Source organism: Triticum aestivum, chromosome 7A (genome assembly GCF_018294505.1).
Source record: "Triticum aestivum cultivar Chinese Spring chromosome 7A, IWGSC CS RefSeq v2.1, whole genome shotgun sequence".
Classification (NCBI taxonomy): Eukaryota; Viridiplantae; Streptophyta; class Magnoliopsida; order Poales; family Poaceae; genus Triticum; species Triticum aestivum.
The window spans coordinates 44,713,574-44,735,259 of record NC_057812.1 but is presented as its reverse complement, the minus strand read 5'-3'; the positions used below and the strand labels follow the sequence as shown (position 1 = coordinate 44,735,259).

At 48.8% G+C, this 21,686-nt stretch overlaps 1 protein-coding gene across 1 annotated transcript; it reads right to left on the bottom strand.

Annotated features, from left to right (window-relative positions):
- Nucleotides 1–20,702: 20,702 nt before the first annotated feature.
- LOC123150103 (auxin-responsive protein SAUR50) lies at nucleotides 20,703–21,686 on the bottom strand. Its single transcript, XM_044569903.1, has one exon. It carries the CDS (start codon nucleotides 21,586–21,588, stop codon nucleotides 21,226–21,228), a length of 363 nt encoding a protein of 120 aa, XP_044425838.1. The 5' UTR covers nucleotides 21,589–21,686; the 3' UTR covers nucleotides 20,703–21,225.

Here is a 21,686-nt window from a genome sequence, read left to right as displayed (position 1 = left end):
TCGGGGGCGTCGGTTGCCCCCGATCCAGATCCACCCGGGGGCGCGGCCGGCGGGATGGGGCTCCAACGCGGGGAGCGCGGCGGCGCCAGAGAAACGAGAGGGAGAGGCGAGGGGATCGTGCAGGACGAGTGGGGGAGTGGGGGTGGTTCAGGGGGGTTAGGGTTTCGGGGTGGGGAGATAAGGAAGGCGGGATGGGCCGGCCAGGGGGGCCTGGTAGCCCTGTTGGGCCGAACAGCCCAGGGAGGGATGGGTCTTCCTTCGTTCTCTTCTCTTTCTTTTTTTTATTCTATTTCTTTTCAGTTTTCTTTTATTTTTGTTTTATAAAATATAAAAGTTGCATCTTAAATAGTAACACTAATTATACCTCTGCCACAAAAGGGTTTAACCCCCAAATAATATAGTTTAGTATTTTATAAAATACCAACACATTTATTTATTTGTTTTACCGACAGTTTTAATTAATTGAATGCATTTAGACATTTTATAAAAATGTGGTTCCTCCACCACCATTACTTATGAATTATTTGTTACATTTAGAACATTTTAGTTTTGACTTTTGAAAACTTTAACTGTTTGACTTTATTTTGAATTTGAATTTGAATCGGTTTCGAACCAATGTGAGTTTAGCAACAGTAATCGTGGTGACGTGGCATCATTAGCAAAGGTTTACTGTAGCTTGATTATCCGGGCGTCACAATTCTCCTCCACTACAAGAAATCTCGTCCCGAGATTTAAGAGGGGAGTAAAGGGAAAGACTAGGTTACGAAACTCTAACGATCCTTCTTGGTCTTGGTTACTCTTCTCGAAGAGGTAGATCCACTACGTTGATGTCTTCATTTCTCTGCTGCAGGTCATCATGATGAAGTCGACGTCCTTTCTTCAGAAACTCCATCATCCTACGAACACGACCAAGGGGAAAAACTCCGAAAGAACGCATATCCACAAAGCTGGGCATCTGACGGTGAACTCAATGGGAAATACACAAGGTACCCCACGAGTTGTATTTCCGTGAATTCGTTGAGTGCAATATACGATGGTACCAAAGTTTCAAACGGGTAGGCAATCATTCGATGACTAGACAGAAGCTGGAATAGGGGTTTGAACAACGAGAATAACATGGTGTTTGATTCTAGGATGAATAACGGTATAGCAATTAGCTCGTGAATTACATACAAAGTCAAGCACGAGGAATAACTTTGACATCAGGTTGTATAGGAGAGTCAGGTTTCGATCCTGTGGAACTATTGGTTATGGCCCCCATGTGGTTAAAATTAGGAAGGCGGTGATGTCTTGGCACATCATGCAAGTGTCAGAGGTTAGCCTGTCAGTTATATGTCAGCAACCACGTCGGTACCAAGGGCGAGGGACGAAGAGACCATTTTCCTGCTCGTTGAACGAGGCGGACCAATAGGCAAGGTTCTCGTCCATCGGTGGCTACCGGAATGTCATCAACAAAAGTAACAGGGCCTTACTGACAGAATTGCACTCTGAGGTGTTAACATAAGCAGGGGATTAATACTGCTTAGTTCATAATGATCACCAGAAAGTTTAGACAAAACAATGGAAAGGAAAAGGTGTTTATCAGATTAACAATCAATGGAAAGGGAATGTGTTTAAACACCTATTTTAGGGGTATATCCTTTCCAAGGACAAGTAGAGATTGATATCCATGACAGGATATAATGTAGAAAACCCTTTAGGTAAGGGGAGAGAAATTTCATGACATTACCCATACAACGGTGTTCGGATAATTGAGCAAGAAACATTTAGCATTGGGCTTCGGATGTTCTTGTTGAAAATCAGAGTATCGCAGACATGCTTCGAGATAGCATTGACATGGCCTTCAGGTGAAGATCAGACTTTGGAATCACGAAGGATCCATCTGGAATAACTTGTAGAATCAGTATTACAATTCCCTCATGGATGAATGGATAACCCTGCTGAAAGGAATCTATAATGATAGGTCCTCCAGCTGGGGGGGGGTGCTAGGCATGACATCATGTTACCGGGTCATCAAAGGACCAACAACATAACTCCTGGAAAGTTGTCCCAACCATCATAACTGACCGAGATTCAGATCCAATTGGTGTCATGATACCTCAGACTTAGGATACCTGAGAAGAAAAGGCGCAACACAAATCGTTGAAATGGCATTGCAAGATTCTCGGGAAATGAACTATGGGAGGGGTTTCCTGAACAATAGTTCATCATTAAACCAAGGAGAGGACAAGGAGGTGTCTGGTGAACTCAACGGCAATTCACCGAGATTCCCAAAAGATGGATTTCCACAATTAAGTGAACAAGGAGATAACATTTGTCAGATCAAATGAGATAAGGAGTATGCTCGAGGAAAACATACACAGTTAAACATTGGATGAAAGGTGCGCCCGGAAATATGGCCTGGGTTGCACGACCAATGCCAGAATGGTGATTCAATAATCAATAGCCTAAGAATGAACTTTCGACCATTAACTTCAAAGAATAGGGTTTGCTAGAAGGAAAGAATCCAAACAACACCGTTCACTTGTTGGAATTAACACGGGGACCAAGAAAGAATGGTGATGGTGAGAAGTATTTCTATGTCAAGAATTCTCAAGAGGTGGACAAATCTCAGAACATTCTTGACATAAAGATGGTAATACTCCAAGGTAAATAAGAACAATTGCTGGATAGCAAGGAACTCAAGGTATAACACCAAACATGAACAAGTTTGTGTTGGTGGGAGGGCAATAAGGTGGTCGACGATAATACAATTCATCGAGGGCAAGGATGGTATTTCTCATCATTAATTCACTTGACATCCTGGAAGAGCATCAGAATGTAGATGGTGATCATGACACATTTGTCGAGAGATTCCACGAAGATGTAATCGATCCGCGATCACATCAAGTCAAAAGAATGATGAAGCAAGAGGTTATTGGAACCATAGGTACAACCCAAACCTGAAATCAAGATTGTTGTTCAAGGCGAACTGATATGACGAGGAAGATCGACGTAAGCTTAGCTCATTGTCAAAAGTTGTGCTCCGGGATTAAGGACCAGGTAGCACAGTTAAAATTTAGCATGGTAATGATATAACCGATCAGGCTAGGAATGACATGATCGGGTACAAACTCGTAAGTAAAGAATATTAGTAAGAGTTGTTGGACCGTAATGCGGACTCGGTTCAGTTATCGGTGTCTTTGAGTGTTTAATAACTCAGAGCCCATGAAAAATGGTAATGAGTGAGTATGTAGTACTTGATGAAGAACTCATAGGAAGTTATGTAGTACCATGATAATCTCGAGATACCAGGGGGGTAATACTCGTCACAAGATCAAAGTAAAGGTGGGACTGGTGTATTGATCCATAGAAGACAATTGTTTTAACTTGTCCAAGAAATGAGATCAAAGAAGAACAATCATGGTCGGAACCACGGTTGCAAAAGGCCAGATCCTAGATATAAGATGAACTTATACCAAAGGAATAATTTATTTAAAAGAAGCTTTAATGATAAGATCTACATCGTGTCCATGGGCATGAACACAAGTTCAAGGTCGACTCCCACTTCTCCAATGCATACCCTTTCATTCACTTCTCGCTTTCGATGAAGTTATAGCGTTGAAATCTTATCTGGCAAATACCAGAAGAGTACGACTCATGAAAACTTTCGAGCTCACACATATTAAGGAAGGCATAGGTTCAACCCATCTGGGCATCTTAGAATCATATACCAGAATCTTTAGAAGTAAATAACTCAAGCTCGAAGGCAAAGCATGGTTGAGAAAGCAGACGATACAATTTACCAAAGGCATTACGTATCCGAGAAAAGGCCCACAAGGTTATTGAATATGAAGGGTGTTGTCAGATAAAATCCAACAAGGGATCTGGTGGCCCACAAGGGATCTGACGTGAGCATCGGTACTCAACTAGAGGAAGCAGATTATAGAAACAACTGACTAACTCAATTGTCAAATGCAAAGGAATTATGATTTCCAAATCAAGGGATCAGAAGCAATGCTCTGATTAGGGATGGATAAGTTGAATAGCCTTAGGGTACAATCAACGACAATTGGATCGGTCGAGAACCAATTCCAGTTAAAAGAATGGAGGCTCAGCCGGAAAGGTAATTTATAAGGATCAATGATGATTGCGTGTATTCGCAGAATATTGAGTCAACAGACTCAAAATGATAATGACAAGGAATGTCAATAAAATTTCTATACTTATGGGATTAATCATAATGAAAGCAAACAAGAAATTCCAGAGCAATAGGTTGCTGAGGATTTTCGGAATATTGGGTGGTAATTTCGAAGACTTTTGTGTAACACCTGAACAACTGGGGAGGAGCGGATACTCGACAAGTGCGAGGATTTATTTGAAGGGGTTATTCATGTGGCGAAGAACTGTTAGGCAGTAGGCACAAAGTATTCTCGGAACAATAGAGAAAACTTCGGGGTATCTTGTAATAACAAGATCAATGTGGGACGATCGTATGAATGGCAAGTGTAAGTAGTTATCCGTACGGATTTATCAGTGGTCAGGAATAGCCAAAGTGATGGGCACAAGTCTCGAGAGAACATCAGATAGTAACTTCGGAATCTTCTGATTAGCAGACGATCATCTGAAGTGAGGGGCTCTCCGGGAGAAAGTACTTGCGAGAACCTAAAGTTAGTTTTGTTTTGGCAAATTCATTTAACCCGAATAGAAGAGAGTTCAGAATCCCAGAGTAAAGATCGAGGAGTAAAAGATCCTAATACCACCCAATGGCGACGTGGGCCCGTAAGGCACACAGCCAAGTTAGTAAAAGTTTTTGCAATGTCTAGACTCGACTTCGGCCAAGGAGTGTGGAAGGGGGATTCCTACAGGCAGTCGGCTCTGATACCAACTTGTGACGCCCCCGATTCAATCGTACACTAATCATGCACGCAAATGTGTACGATCAAGATCAGGGACTCACGGGAAGATATCACAACACAACTCTACAAATAAAATAAGTCATACAAGCATCATAATACAAGCCAGGGGCCTCGAGGGCTCGAATACAAGTGCTCGATCATAGACGAGTCAGCGGAAGCAACAATATCTGAGTACAGACATAAGTTAAACAAGGGTGCCATAAGATGGCTAGCACAAACTGGGATACAGATCGAAAGAGGAGCAGGCCTCCTGCCTGGGATCCTCCTAGGTCACTCCTGGTCGTCATCAGCGGGCAGCACGTAGTAGTAGGCACCTCCGGTGTAGTAGGGGTCGTCGTCGACGGTGGCGACTGGCTCCTGGACTCCAGCATCTGGTTGCGACAACCAGGTAGAAGGGAAAGGGGAAAAGAGGGAGAAAAGCAACCGTGAGTACTCATCCAAAGTACTCGCAAGCAAGGAACTACACTACATATGCATGGGTATATGTGTAAGGAGGCCATATCAGTGGACTGAACTGCAGAATGCCAGAATAAGAGGGGGATAGCTAATCCTGTCGAAGACTACGCTTCTGGCAGCCTCCGTCTCGCAGCACGTAGAAGAGAGTAGATTGAAGTCCTCCAAGTAGCATCTTCAAGTAGCATCTCCAAGCAGCATCTCCAAGTAGCATCGCATAGCATAACCCTACCCGGCGATCCTCTCCTCGTCGCCCTGCGGAAAAGCGATCACCGGGTTGTCTGTGGAACTTGGAAGGGTGTGTTTTATTAAGTATCCGGTTCTAGTTGTCATAAGGTCAAGGTACAACTCCAAGTCGTCCTGTTACCGAAGATCACGGCTATTCGAATAGATTAACTTCCCTGCAGGGGTGCACCACATAGCCCAACACGCTCGATCCCATTTGGCCGGACACACTTTCCTGGGTCATGCCCGGCCTCGGAAGATCAACACGTCGCAGCCCCACCTAGGCACAACAGAGAGGCCAGCACGCCGGTCTAAACCTAAGCGCACAGGGGTCTGGGCCCATCGCCCATAGCACACCTGCACGTTGCGAGGGCGGCCGAAAGCAGACCTAGCCTAGTGGCGTTCCAGTCCAATTCGGCGCGCGCCGCTCCGTCGCTGACGTCTGAAGTGCTTCGGCTGATACCACGACGTCGGGATACCCATAACTACTCCCACGTAGATGGTTAGTGCGTATAGGCTCGTAGCCAGACTCAGATCAAATACCAAGATCTCGTTAAGCGTGTTAAGTATCCGCGAACGCCGAACAGGGCCAGGCCCACCTGTCTCCTAGGTGGTCTCAACCTGCCCTGTCGCTCCGCCACAAAGTAACAGTTGGGGGCCGTCGGGAACCCAGGCCCACCTCTACCGGGATGGAGCCACCTGTCCTTTCAGCCCCCTCGTCAGAATCACTTGCGGGTACTCAATGAGCTGACCCGACTTTAGTCACCATCTGTATAGTATGTATGTATGTATAGTATATACCCGTGATCACCTCCCAAGTGATCACGGCCCGATAGTATAGCAAGACAGACTGACAAGGATGTAGGGCCAATGATGATAAACTAGCATCCTATACTAAGCATATAGGATTGCAGGTAAGGTATCAACAGATGTAGCGACAATGTCAGGCTATGCATCAGGATAGGATTAACGAAAGCAGTAACATGCTACACTACTCTAATGCAAGCAGTATAGAGTAGAATAGGCGATATCTGGTGATCAAGGGGGGGGGCTTGCCTGGTTGCTCAGACAAGGAGGGGTCGTCGGTGACGTAGTCGTACCCGGTGGCATCAGCGTCGGTCTCGTAGTCTACCGGAGAGAAGAGGGGGAAGAAGTAATGAATACAGAGCAAACAAAGCATCACAAAATATAACAAGGCAATACGCGGTGTTCGGTGTGCCCTAACGCGGTAGTAGGTGATACCGGTGAAGGGGGGAAAACATCCGGGAAAGTATCCCCGGTGTTTCGTGTTTTCGGGCAGAGGAGCCGGAGGGGGAAAGTTGCGGGTTCGATAGGTTAGAGGGGTGTGGCGGATGAACGGACTGCGTATCCGGAATCGTCTCGTCGTTCTGAGCAACTTTCATGTTGAAAATATTTTAATCCGAGTTACGGATTAAAAGATATGATTTTTAAAAGATTTTAACAATTTCTGGAATTTATTTAATTATTTAATTAATTCGGAAAATGGATTTATGACGTCAGCATGATGTCATGCTGACGTCAGCAGTCAGCAGGGTTGACTTGGTCAACCTGACATGTGGGTCCAGTGGGACCCACCTGTCATTCTCTATTTAGGTTAATTAGGGTTTAGGTTAATCTAATTATAGTTTAATTAAACTTAACTAGTTAATTAATTTAATTAAACCGGATTAATTAACTTAATTAGTTACTTAATTAATTAATTAATTAATTAATAATTTTATTAAATCATGTTTAATTTTATTAATTATATTTATTGTTTTTTTTATTTATTATATTATTTATTTACTATTATTATTTTTTTTAATCCCCCTTTTTTTTTTTCTTTTTTTTCAACCGTTCTGGGGTGTGGGCCCCGCTGTCATAGGGCCACTAGGCCTTAGCGGACACGGGCACACGGGCGCCGGCAGTGCGCTTACGGGCGCACCCGTCCAGGGCCGAGCCCGATCGGGGAGGCGAGGCGAGGCGAGGCCACCGGGGCACGGTGGTGTTTGGCCGGTGTGGACGACGGCCATCGGGGGTGGAACCGGGCTGCGCCGCATGGGGGAAGCGGGACGGCGGGCGACGGCGGCCACGGCACGCAGTGCGCGGCCACGGGGAGCAGGGGACGGGGCGGAGCGCCGTGGTAGGCCGAGGCGGTAGGGGGGGGAGCGAGCGGGGCACTTGCCCAGTCGCGGCGCGGAGGCCGCGGCCGAGAGCGCGTGCGTGGGCGGGGCGAAGCAGCGCGAGGTCATGCGTGCGCGGGCAGTGAACGGCGCCGGCGACACAGATCGGGGGGGGAGAGGCCGAGGGCCTCACCAGCGTTGAAGAGAAGCGGGGCGGCGAGGCTCGGGGGCGACCCGTGGGGAGGAGATGAGGAGGCCACGGCGAGGTCGACCCGGCACAGGGCGGCGGCGGTGGGGCAGCGCCAGCGAGGAGGAGACGAGGAGGCGACAGCGGAGATGGGCGGCGACGACGTCGGGGGCGCCAGAGGCGCGACCCAGATCCGGTCGAGGAGGTGGAGGCGTTGAGGAAGAAGCGGTCCGGTGCGGGCGGTCTAGGACGGGGAGGTCGAGGTGGAGAGCAACGATGGCGGCTCCGGCGACGCGGTCTCGGGTCGGGGGCGACGGGATCACGGCGGCGTCCGAGCCGCCGACGAAGAGGGCGGTGGGGCGATGGCGCGCAACGGGTCGGGGGCGTCGGTTGCCCCCGATCCAGATCCACCCGGGGGCGGGCGCGCCGGCGGGATGGGGCTCCAACGCGGGGAGCGCGGCGGCGCCAGAGAAACGAGAGGGAGAGGCGAGGGGATCGTGCAGGACGAGTGGGGCAGTGGGGGGTGGTTCAGGGGGGTTAGGGTTTCGGGGTGGGGAGATAAGGAAGGCGGGATGGGCCGGCCAGGGGGGCCTGGTAGCCCTGTTGGGCCGAACAGCCCAGGGAGGGATGGGTCTTCCTTCGTTCTCCTCTCTTTCTTTTTTTTATTCTATTTCTTTTCAGTTTTCTTTTATTTTTGTTTTATAAAATATAAAAGTTGCATCTTAAATAGTAACACTAATTATACCTCTGCCACAAAAGGTTTAACCCCCAAATAATATAGTTTAGTATTTTATAAAATACCAACACATTTATTTATTTGTTTTACCGACAGTTTTAATTAATTGAATGCATTTAGACATTTTATAAAAATGTGGTTCCTCCACCACCATTACTTATGAATTATTTGTTACATTTAGAACATTTTAGTTTTGACTTTTGAAAACTTTAACTGTTTGACTTTATTTTGAATTTGAATTTGAATCGGTTTCGAACCAATGTGAGTTTAGCAACAGTAATCGTGGTGACGTGGCATCATTAGCAAAGGTTTACTGTAGCTTGATTATCCGGGCGTCACAATTCTCCTCCACTACAAGAAATCTCGTCCCGAGATTTAAGAGGGGAGTAAAGGGAAAGACTAGGTTACGAAACTCTAACGATCCTTCTTGGTCTTGGTTACTCTTCTCGAAGAGGTAGATCCACTACGTTGATGTCTTCATTCCTCTGCTGCAGGTCATCATGATGAAGTCGACGTTCTTTCTTCAGAAACTCCATCATCCTACGAACACGACCAAGGGGAAAAACTCCGAAAGAACGCATATCCACAAAGCTGGGCATCTGACGGTGAACTCAATGGGAAATACACAAGGTACCCCACGAGTTGTATTTCCGTGAATTCGTTGAGTGCAATATACGATGGTACCAAAGTTTCAAACGGGTAGGCAATCATTCGATGACTAGACAGAAGCTGGAATAGGGGTTTGAACAACGAGAATAACATGGTGTTTGATTCTAGGATGAGTAACGGTATAGCAATTAGCTAGTGAATCACATACAAAGCCAGGTGCAAAGGATGCATTAGAATCCGAGTTGTAAAGAAGAGTCAGGTTTCGATCCAGTGGACCTGTGGGTTATGGGCCCACCATGCGGGTTGAAAGTAGGAAGGGTGGTGACATCTTGCACAGCCGCGACAGGGAGGCATGTCAGTGAATAGCTTGTCAGCTATGCCGACAACAACATCGGTACCAAGGGCGAGGGACGAAGAGAACCATTTTCCTGCTCGTTGAACGAGGCGGACCAATAGGCAAGGTTCCCGTCCATCGGTGGTTACCGAAATGTCATCAACAATAGTAACAGGGTTTTGCTGACGGAATTGCGCACCGAGGTGTTTACATAAGCAGTGAATCATTACTACTTGGATTATATAGATCACAAGAGAGGTCAAACAAACCAATGGAAAGGAAAAGTGATTATCAGGTTTAAACAGAACAATGGAAAGGAAAATGTGTCTAAACACATATTTCAAGGGTATATCCTTACCAAGGACAAGTAGAGATTGATATCCATGACAGGATATAATGTAGAAAACCCTTTAGGTAAGGGGAGAGAAATTTCATGACATTACCCATACAACGGTGTTCGGATAATTGAGCAAGAAACATTTAGCATTGGGCTTCGGATGTTCTTGTTGAAAATCAGAGTATCGCAGACATGCTTCGAGATAGCATTGACATGGCCTTCAGGTGAAGATCAGACTTTGGAATCACGAAGGATCCATCTGGAATAACTTGTAGAATCAGTATTACAATTCCCTCATGGATGAATGGATAACCCTGCTGAAAGGAATCTATAATGATAGGTCCTCCAGCTGGGGGGGGGGTGCTAGGCATGACATCATGTTACCGGGTCATCAAAGGACCAACAACATAACTCCTGGAAAGTTGTCCCAACCATCATAACTGACCGAGATTCAGATCCAATTGGTGTCATGATACCTCAGACTTAGGATACCTGAGAAGAAAAGGCGCAACACAAATCGTTGAAATGGCATTGCAAGATTCTCGGGAAATGAACTATGGGAGGGGGTTCCTGAAACAATAGTTCATCATTAAACCAAGGAGAGGACAAGGAGGTGTCTGGTGAACTCAACGGCAATTCATCGAGATTGCCAAAAGATGGATTTCCACAATTACGTGAACAAGGAGATAACATTTGTCGGATCAAATGAGAACATGGTGTATGCTCGAGGAGAACAGACACAGTTAAACATTGGATGAGAGGTGCACCGGGAATATGGCCTGGGTTGCACGACCAATGCCGGAATGATGATTCAATAATCAATAGTCTAAGAATGAACGACCGACCATTAACTTCAAAGCAATAGGATTGCTAGAAGGAAAGAATACAAACAACACCGTTCACTTGTTGGAATTAACACGGGGACCAAGAAAGAATGGTGACAGTGAGAAGTATTTCTATCTCAAGAATTCTCAAGAGGTGGGACAAATCTCAGAACATTCTTGACATAAAGATGGTAATACTCCAAGGTAAATAAGAACAATTGCTGGATAGCAAGGAACTCAAGGTATAACACCAAACATGAACAAGTTTGTGTTGGTGGGAGGGCAATAAGGTGGTCGACGATAATACAATTCATCGAGGGCAAGGATGGTATTTCTCATCATTAATTCACTTGACATCCTGGAAGAGCATCAGAATGTAGATGGTGATCATGACACATTTGTCGAGAGATTCCACGAAGATGTAATCGATCCGCGATCACATCAAGTCAAAAGAATGATGAAGCAAGAGGTTATTGGAACCATAGGTACAACCCAAACCTGAAATCAAGATTGTTGTTCAAGGCGAACTGATATGACGAGGAAGATCGACGTAAGCTTAGCTCATTGTCAAAAGTTGTGCTCCGGGATTAAGGACCAGGTAGCACAGTTAAAATTTAGCATGGTAATGATATAACCGATCAGGCTAGGAATGACATGATCGGGTACAAACTCGTAAGTAAAGAATATTAGTAAGAGTTGTTGGACCGTAATGCGGACTCGGTTCAGTTATCGGTGTCTTTGAGTGTTTAATAACTCAGAGCCCATGAAAAATGGTAATGAGTGAGTATGTAGTACTTGATGAAGAACTCATAGGAAGTTATGTAGTACCATGATAATCTCGAGATACCAGGGGGGTAATACTCGTCACAAGATCAAAGTAAAGGTGGGACTGGTGTATTGATCCATAGAAGACAATTGTTTTAACTTGTCCAAGAAATGAGATCAAAGAAGAACAATCATGGTCGGAACCACGGTTGCAAAAGGCCAGATCCTAGATATAAGATGAACTTATACCAAAGGAATAATTTATTTAAAAGAAGCTTTAATGATAAGATCTACATCGTGTCCATGGGCATGAACACAAGTTCAAGGTCGACTCCCACTTCTCCAATGCATACCCTTTCATTCACTTCTCGCTTTCGATGAAGTTATAGCGTTGAAATCTTATCTGGCAAAATACCAGAAGAGTACGACTCATGAAAACTTTCGAGCTCACACATATTAAGGAAGTCATAGGTTCAACCCATCTGGGCATCTTAGAATCATATACCAGAATCTTTAGAAGTAAATAACTCAAGCTCGAAGGCAAAGCATGGTTGAGAAAGCAGACGATACAATTTACCAAAGGCATTACGTATCCGAGAAAAGGCCCACAAGGTTATTGAATATGAAGGGTGTTGTCAGATAAAATCCAACAAGGGATCTGGTGGCCCACAAGGGATCTGACGTGAGCATCGGTACTCAACTAGAGGAAGCAGATTATAGAAACAACTGACTAACTCAATTGTCAAATGCAAAGGAATTATGATTTCCAAATCAAGGGATCAGAAGCAATGCTCTGATTAGGGATGGATAAGTTGAATAGCCTTAGGGTACAATCAACGACAATTGGATCGGTCGAGAACCAATTCCAGTTAAAAGAATGGAGGCTCAGCCGGAAAGGTAATTTATAAGGATCAATGATGATTGCGTGTATTCGCAGAATATTGAGTCAACAGACTCAAAATGATAATGACAAGGAATGTCAATAAAATTTCTATACTTATGGGATTAATCATAATGAAAGCAAACAAGAAATTCCAGAGCAATAGGTTGCTGAGGATTTTCGGAATATTGGGTGGTAATTTCGAAGACTTTTGTGTAACACCTGAACAACTGGGGAGGAGCGGATACTCGACAAGTGCGAGGATTTATTTGAAGGGGTTATTCATGTGGCGAAGAACTGTTAGGCAGTAGGCACAAAGTATTCTCGGAACAATAGAGAAAACTTCGGGGTATCTTGTAATAACAAGATCAATGTGGGACGATCGTATGAATGGCAAGTGTAAGTAGTTATCCGTACGGATTTATCAGTGGTCAGGAATAGCCAAAGTGATGGGCACAAGTCTCGAGAGAACATCAGATAGTAACTTCGGAATCTTCTGATTAGCAGACGATCATCTGAAGTGAGGGGCTCTCCGGGAGAAAGTACTTGCGAGAACCTAAAGTTAGTTTTGTTTTTGGCAAATTCATTTAACCCGAATAGAAGAGAGTTCAGAATCCCAGAGTAAAGATCGAGGAGTAAAAGATCCTAATACCACCCAATGGCGACGTGGGCCCGTAAGGCACACAGCCAAGTTAGTAAAAGTTTTTGCAATGTCTAGACTCGACTTCGGCCAAGGAGTGTGGAAGGGGGATTCCTACAGGCAGTCGGCTCTGATACCAACTTGTGACGCCCCCGATTCAATCGTACACTAATCATGCACGCAAATGTGTACAATCAAGATCAGGGACTCACGGGAAGATATCACAACACAACTCTACAAATAAAATAAGTCATACAAGCATCATAATACAAGCCAGGGGCCTCGAGGGCTCGAATACAAATGCTCGATCATAGACGAGTCAGCGGAAGCAACAATATCTGAGTACAGACATAAGTTAAACAGGGTGCCATAAGATGGCTAGCACAAACTGGGATACAGATCGAAAGAGGAGCAGGCCTCCTGCCTGGGATCCTCCTAGGTCACTCCTGGTCGTCATCAGCGGGCAGCACGTAGTAGTAGGCACCTCCGGTGTAGTAGGGGTCGTCGTCGACGGTGGCGTCTGGCTCCTGGACTCCAGCATCTGGTTGCGACAACCAGGTAGAAGGGAAAGGGGAAAAGAGGGAGAAAAGCAACCGTGAGTACTCATCCAAAGTACTCGCAAGCAAGGAACTACACTACATATGCATGGGTATATGTGTAAGGAGGCCATATCAGTGGACTGAACTGCAGAATGCCAGAATAAGAGGGGGATAGCTAATCTTGTCGAAGACTACGCTTCTGGCAGCCTCCGTCTCGCAGCACGTAGAAGAGAGTAGATTGAAGTCCTCCAAGTAGCATCTTCAAGTAGCATCTCCAAGCAGCATCTCCAAGTAGCATCGCATAGCATAACCCTACCCGGCGATCCTCTCCTCGTCGCCCTGCGGAAAAGCGATCACCGGGTTGTCTGTGGAACTTGGAAGGGTGTGTTTTATTAAGTATCCGGTTCTAGTTGTCATAAGGTCAAGGTACAACTCCAAGTCGTCCTGTTACCGAAGATCACGGCTATTCGAATAGATTAACTTCCCTGCAGGGGTGCACCACATAGCCCAACACGCTCGATCTCATTTGGCCGGACACACTTTCCTGGGTCATGCCCGGCCTCGGAAGATCAACACGTCGCAGCCCCACCTAGGCACAACAGAGAGGCCAGCACGCCGGTCTAAACCTAAGCGCACAGGGGTCTGGGCCCATCGCCCATAGCACACCTGCATGTTGCGAGGGCGGCCGAAAGCAGACCTAGCCTAGTGGCGTTCCAGTCCAATTCGGCGCGCGCCGCTCCGTCGCTGACGTCTGAAGTGCTTCGGCTGATACCACGACGTCGGGATACCCATAACTACTCCCACGTAGATGGTTAGTGCGTATAGGCTCGTAGCCAGACTCAGATCAAATACCAAGATCTCGTTAAGCGTGTTAAGTATCCGCGAACGCCGAACAGGGCCAGGCCCACCTGTCTCCTAGGTGGTCTCAACCTGCCCTGTCGCTCCGCCACAAAGTAACAGTCGGGGGCCGTCGGGAACCCAGGCCCACCTCTACCGGGATGGAGCCACCTGTCCTTTCAGCCCCCTCGTCAGAATCACTTGCGGGTACTCAATGAGCTGACCCGACTTTAGTCACCATCTGTATAGTATGTATGTATGTATAGTATATACCCGTGATCACCTCCCAAGTGATCACGGCCCGATAGTATAGCAAGGCAGACTGACAAGGATGTAGGGCCAATGATGATAAACTAGCATCCTATACTAAGCATATAGGATTGCAGGTAAGGTATCAACAGATGTAGCGACAATGTCAGGCTATGCATCAGGATAGGATTAACGAAAGCAGTAACATGCTACACTACTCTAATGCAAGCAGTATAGAGTAGAATAGGCGATATCTGGTGATCAAGGGGGGGGGGCTTGCCTGGTTGCTCAGACAAGGAGGGGTCGTCGGTGACGTAGTCGTACCCGGTGGCATCAGCGTCGGTCTCGTAGTCTACCGGAGAGAAGAGGGGGAAGAAGTAATGAATACAGAGCAAACAAAGCATCACAAAATATAACAAGGCAATACGCGGTGTTCGGTGTGCCCTAACGCGGTAGTAGGTGATACCGGTGAAGGGGGGAAAACATCCGGGAAAGTATCCCCGGTGTTTCGTGTTTTCGGGCAGAGGAGCCGGAGGGGGAAAGTTGCGGGTTCGATAGGTTAGAGGGGTGTGGCGGATGAACGGACTGCGTATCCGGAATCGTCTCGTCGTTCTGAGCAACTTTCATGTTGAAAATATTTTAATCCGAGTTACGGATTAAAAGATATGATTTTTAAAAGATTTTAACAATTTCTGGAATTTATTTAATTATTTAATTAATTCGGAAAATGGATTTATGACGTCAGCATGATGTCATGCTGACGTCAGCAGTCAGCAGGGTTGACTTGGTCAACCTGACATGTGGGTCCAGTGGGACCCACCTGTCATTCTCTATTTAGGTTAATTAGGGTTTAGGTTAATCTAATTATAGTTTAATTAAACTTAACTAGTTAATTAATTTAATTAAACCGGATTAATTAACTTAATTAGTTACTTAATTAATTAATTAATTAATTAATAATTTTATTAAATCATGTTTAATTTTATTAATTATATTTATTGTTTTTTTTATTTATTATATTATTTATTTACTATTATTATTATTTTTTTAATCCCCTTTTTTTTCTTTTCTTTTTTTTCAACCGTTCTGGGGTGTGGGCCCCGCTGTCATAGGGCCACTAGGCCTTAGCGGACACGGGCACACGGGCGCCGGCAGTGCGCTTACGGGCGCACCCGTCCAGGGCCGAGCCCGATCGGGGAGGCGAGGCGAGGCGAGGCCACCGGGGCACGGTGGTGTTTGGCCGGTGTGGACGACGGCCATCGGGGGTGGAACCGGGCTGCGCCGCATGGGGGAAGCGGGACGGCGGGCGACGGCGGCCACGGCACGCAGTGCGCGGCCACGGGGAGCAGGGGACGGGGCGGAGCGCCGTGGTAGGCCGAGGCGGTAGGGGGGGGAGCGAGCGGGGCACTTGCCCAGTCGCGGCGCGGAGGCCGCGGCCGAGAGCGCGTGCGTGGGCGGGGCGAAGCAGCGCGAGGTCATGCGTGCGCGGGCAGTGAACGGCGCCGGCGACACAGATCGGGGGGGGAGAGGCCGAGGGCCTCACCAGCGTTGAAGAGAAGCGGGGCGGCGAGGCTCGGGGGCGACCCGTGGGGAGGAGATGAGGAGGCCACGGCGAGGTCGACCCGGCACAGGGCGGCGGCGGTGGGGCAGCGCCAGCGAGGAGGAGACGAGGAGGCGACAGCGGAGATGGGCGGCGACGACGTCGGGGGCGCCAGAGGCGCGACCCAGATCCGGTCGAGGAGGTGGAGGCGTTGAGGAAGAAGCGGTCCGGTGCGGGCGGTCTAGGACGGGGAGGTCGAGGTGGAGAGCAACGATGGCGGCTCCGGCGACGCGGTCTCGGGTCGGGGGCGACGGGATCACGGCGGCGTCCGAGCCGCCGACGAAGAGGGCGGTGGGGCGATGGCGCGCAACGGGTCGGGGGCGTCGGTTGCCCCCGATCCAGATCCACCCGGGGGCGGGCGCGCCGGCGGGATGGGGCTCCAACGCGGGGAGCGCGGCGGCGCCAGAGAAACGAGAGGGAGAGGCGAGGGGATCGTGCAGGACGAGTGGGGCAGTGGGGGGTGGTTCAGGGGGGTTAGGGTTTCGGGGTGGGGAGATAAGGAAGGCGGGATGGGCCGGCCAGGGGGGCCTGGTAGCCCTGTTGGGCCGAACAGCCCAGGGAGGGATGGGTCTTCCTTCGTTCTCTTCTCTTTCTTTTTTTTTATTCTATTTCTTTTCAGTTTTCTTTTATTTTTGTTTTATAAAATATAAAAGTTGCATCTTAAATAGTAACACTAATTATACCTCTGCCACAAAAGGGTTTAACCCCCAAATAATATAGTTTAGTATTTTATAAAATACCAACACATTTATTTATTTGTTTTACCGACAGTTTTAATTAATTGAATGCATTTAGACATTTTATAAAAATGTGGTTCCTCCACCACCATTACTTATGAATTATTTGTTACATTTAGAACATTTTAGTTTTGACTTTTGAAAACTTTAACTGTTTGACTTTATTTTGAATTTGAATTTGAATCGGTTTCGAACCAATGTGAGTTTAGCAACAGTAATCGTGGTGACGTGGCATCATTAGCAAAGGTTTACTGTAGCTTGATTATCCGGGCGTCACAGAGACCAAGCGAAGCGGCGAGGCCGGCTCAGGGGCCAGGGGCACCGAGGCCGGTGGAGCCGAGCGAAGCGGCGAGGCCGGCTCAGGGTCGAGGGGCGCCAAGCCGGTCGACCCAGCCAGCGACGCAGGCAGCCCAGAGGCCGGGGGGGGGGGCCGACGCACACAGCGCGGTCGGCAGCTCGACCGAACGTGCATGGGCACGAGGATCGAAGCCATGCAGGGGAACACCCTGATCGTTGTGAGCCGCTGGTAAGACCAGCGAGGGAGACGATGGCGACTCCAAAATTTGCAAACGAGCCCCACGTCCAGTGCCTGCACTATGGTTAGAAAACAAAATAGGAGAGTATGCAATATCATCAAATTGGTCAGATGCAACAGAGGATGAATGCAAAGATGGTGGTTCAGCAGTGGACACAGGGAGCTTGGCAAAGGGGAAAACATGCTCATCAAACACAACATCCCGAGATATATAGACACGATTTGTGGGAACATGAAGACATTTGTATCCTTTATGAAGAGAGCTATAGCCAAGAAAGACACACTTCTTGAAATGAAACTCAAGCTTGCGCTTGTTATACGGGCGAAGATGTGGCCAGCAAGCACACCCAAAAACCTTAAAAAAGGTATAATCAAGTTGTTCATTAAGGAGAACCTCAATGGGAGTCTTCATGTTCAAGACACGAGTGGGAGTACGATTTATGAGAAAACATGCAGTAATGAGGGCATCACTCCAGAATCGAAACGGAACCGATGCATGGGCCAAAAGAGTAAGACCAATTTCAATAATGTGACGATGCTTACGTTCCACAGAACCATTCTGTTGATGTGTATGTGGACATGCTAAACGGTGAGCGATCCCAAGCGACTGAAAGAAGGAGTTGAGGTTGCGATATTCACCCCCCCCCCCCCAGTCCGAATGAACGTGAACAATTTTGTGCTTGAGAAGGCGTTCAACATGTTTTTGAAACTGAACAACAATGTCAAACACATCAGATTTGCGTTTAATAAGATAAAGCCAGGTAAAATGACTATAAGCATCAACGAAACTGATATAATAATTGTGACCACTGACAGAAGTCTGAGCAGGACCCCACACATCTGAAAACACAAGTTCTAAAGGATGTTTCACCTCACGACTAGACCCCGAAAAAGGAAGTTGATGACTCTTCCCCTGCTGACAAGCATCACACACTCCTACATCTTTATTACTAGACATGCTAGGAAGCTCATGACGACGCAAAACATGACGAACGATAGGTGTGGCCGGGTGACCAAGGCGAGCATGCCACTGTGACGGAGATACCCGAACTCCACTGAAAACACGAGCGACACCAGGATGCTCCAGACGATAGAGGCCCTGGCACAACCGCCCGCTAAGAAGAATGTCCCTCGTGCCCCGATCCTTAATAAAAAGATCAAAAGGATGAAATTCACAAAGCACATTATTATCACGTGTGAGTTTAGGAACAGAAAAAAGATTACGTGTCACAGAGGGAACTCTAAGCACATTACGAAGTTGAAGACTCCTATTTGCATGCCTAGTGAGAAGAGATGCTTGACCAATATGAGATATATGCATACCTGCTCCATTGGCGGTGTGGATCTTGTCGGAGCCATGGTAGGGTTCACGAGTATGGAGCTTGCCCATCTCACTCGTCAGATGCTCCGTGGACCCAGAGTCCATGTACCAGTGGGGATCAACAGAGTAGGACTGAGTGTGCCCTTGCTGTTTCGTGGACACCGGCCGATCTGCCATGGCCACCTGACGCGCAAAGTTGCGCATATCCTTGCCATCATTGCTGAGACCCAGAAAACTCTTCTGAAAGCGTTTGTGACACTTAGAGGACCAGTGCCCTTCAATGCCACAGAGCTGACACACACGCTTACCGCCAGCCCCTGGTAATGTCGCGGTAGCAGGGGGGCCGAGGCAGGCAGCGGTGGTAGCCCCGAAGGGGTCCGGGATGATGAAGACGAGCGGCCACCCTTGGTGGCGGCGTTGGCCGAGAGAGAGCCCCCACTGACCCTGGAGCGGCGCGACTCAACCCGCTGCTCCGTGAGAAGGAGACGGGAAAAGACCTCATGCGCCATCATGGGGTTCGAGTTACCCCGCTCGTTGATGATCTCGACCAGGGCGTCATACTCCTCATCGAGACCATTGACAATGAACGAGTTGAACTCGGAGTCGATGAGGGGCTGCCCGATGGAGGCCAACGTGTCGGCAAGGCCCTTGACCTTGTTGTAGAACTCAGTGGCCGTGGAGTCCAGCTTTTGACACTCACCAAGCTGGCGATGAAGCGTGGAGACACGAGCCTGCGACTGCGCCGCAAACGAGCGCTCGAGAATGGTCCATGCCTCATGAGACGTCTTGGCGAAGACAACAAGTCCAGCAACAGCCGGAGTGAGCGACCCCTGGATGGAGGAGAGGTTCGCCTGGTCCTGCCCTGTCCAGACACGGTGCGCCGGATTGTAGACCGGGCCGTGCACGCTATCCACCAACGCAGGGGGACAGGGGAGAGAACCGTCGACGTAGCCCAGGAGATAATGACTCCCGAGGAGCGGGAGGACCTGTGCACGCCAGAAGATGTAGTTGTCTGATGACAGCTTGATGGTGATGAGGTTCCCGAAGTGAAACGGCGGCGGCGGCAAAGAGCCCGCAGAGTAGACTGCCGGAGGCGTATACGCCGTAGAGGCAGAGTCCGCGGTTATAGCCACAGTCGCGGCCAGGGGTGTTGTAGTCGCGGGAACAAACGACGAGGGGGCCGAGCCTGAGGTAGCGAAGCCAGCCATCAGGGCTGACGAGGACGTCGTCAGCGCGAAGGACTGCCCCCCACTAGACGGGGCGATCGGCACATCGCTGAAGGAGGCGGACGAAGGGGCGCCCGCTGTGGCACCAGCGGGATACGACACGATCGCATGACCCGGCGACGAGGAGAAAAGGGACCCGAGACTCCTCGTCCCGACCGGAGAGGTGGAAGCCGCGGCGGCGTCGAGAGGTCGAGAGAGAAGAGCCGCGAGGGAGGCCGGCAAGAAGCTAGCCGTGGAGGAGCCTGATGCGGCAGGGCCCGACATGGCAACGGCGACGCAATCACAGAGACGGCGGCGGCACGGCGCAAGCAATAGGAAACCGCGGCGGCAGCGGGTTGGAGGGTTTGGGCGGAAGCGTGTTGACCTAGGCTGATACCATGTCAAACAATAAAATTGAAGGAACCGGCTCAACCCTCTAGAGGTGGCCTATCTCATATATATAATGAAGGGGTACAAATTATATCATACGTACATATATATATATATATATATACAACTACAGAAGCTATACAGTCTGACAAGGACTGAGAAGCTCACACAGAAATATCACGAAGCATCATGTGTACTGCACGCACGTACCATATATTCGAGCAGGGCTTCTCATGCAAATAAGGAGGAGGAGAATAAGATAGTAGAGTACAATAGTATGAGAATAACCACCATTGTTTATTTCCGAACCCAGGGGAGGAGAAGAAACATGCACGCACACATTACCTCGTTCGCTAGAGCTAGCTAGCTTAGCCGGCCAAACACATCTTAACTTGCATGTACAGAGTGAAAAAGGGGGTGTAATGACGGTTCGCCTCGCCTCATTAAGCTCTCCTCCACTGTTGGAGAAGGCTGAGGGCTAAAGGACTCCAACACGTCACAAACAACGTACACGCAAATTAACTCACACACCGGCCGGTAATTAAACCCGTCACTAGCTCTAAAAATCTCTCCCTCTCTCTCCAAAGATCTCCTCTTCGTCTTCCTCCGTCTTCTTCCAGCCCACACACGGCAATCAAATCAATGGTGGCTCCAAGGGCGCGCGCTAATACGCGCATGCGCCGCGTCGAATCGATGCATGGATCCGTATTTACACACTGCACTGCACCTCGCCGGCCGTCGGCCCGCCTGGCAATGGCGCCAGGCCGGACCGACGGACCGAACAAATGGAAGGTCGGGGCCTCAGCGGGCGGCGGCGCAGGGGAGGGAGGAGGCGGAGCAGAGGGAGCGGAAGGCGAGCTCCTCGCAGGGGAGCACGAGCAGGTCCCCGGCGCCGCCGAAGCCGAACTCCTCCTCGGCGCGGCGGAGCAGGGAGCGGAACTCGGGCCGGTCCAGCACCGCGATGGGCACCACGAACCGCCGCCGCGACTCGCCCACGTACACCGCGAAGTGGCCCCGCGGCACGTCCGACGGCGCCGCCTCCTCCTCCTCCTCCCAGTGCCGCTGCTCCTGCCCGTGGCCCTGCTGCTGCTGCCGCCGGCCCAGGCTCGAGCACCGCTTCAGGATCTGCTTCAGCCCCGCCGCGCCTCCCTTCTTGATCGCCATTACTCGTCCGAGGGTGGAGCTCGCTCCTCCGTTCGTTGGTTGGACTCGGTGGCTGCTGGCTGGCGATGTGGAGGAGGAGGAGGGTGATGGGACGGTGG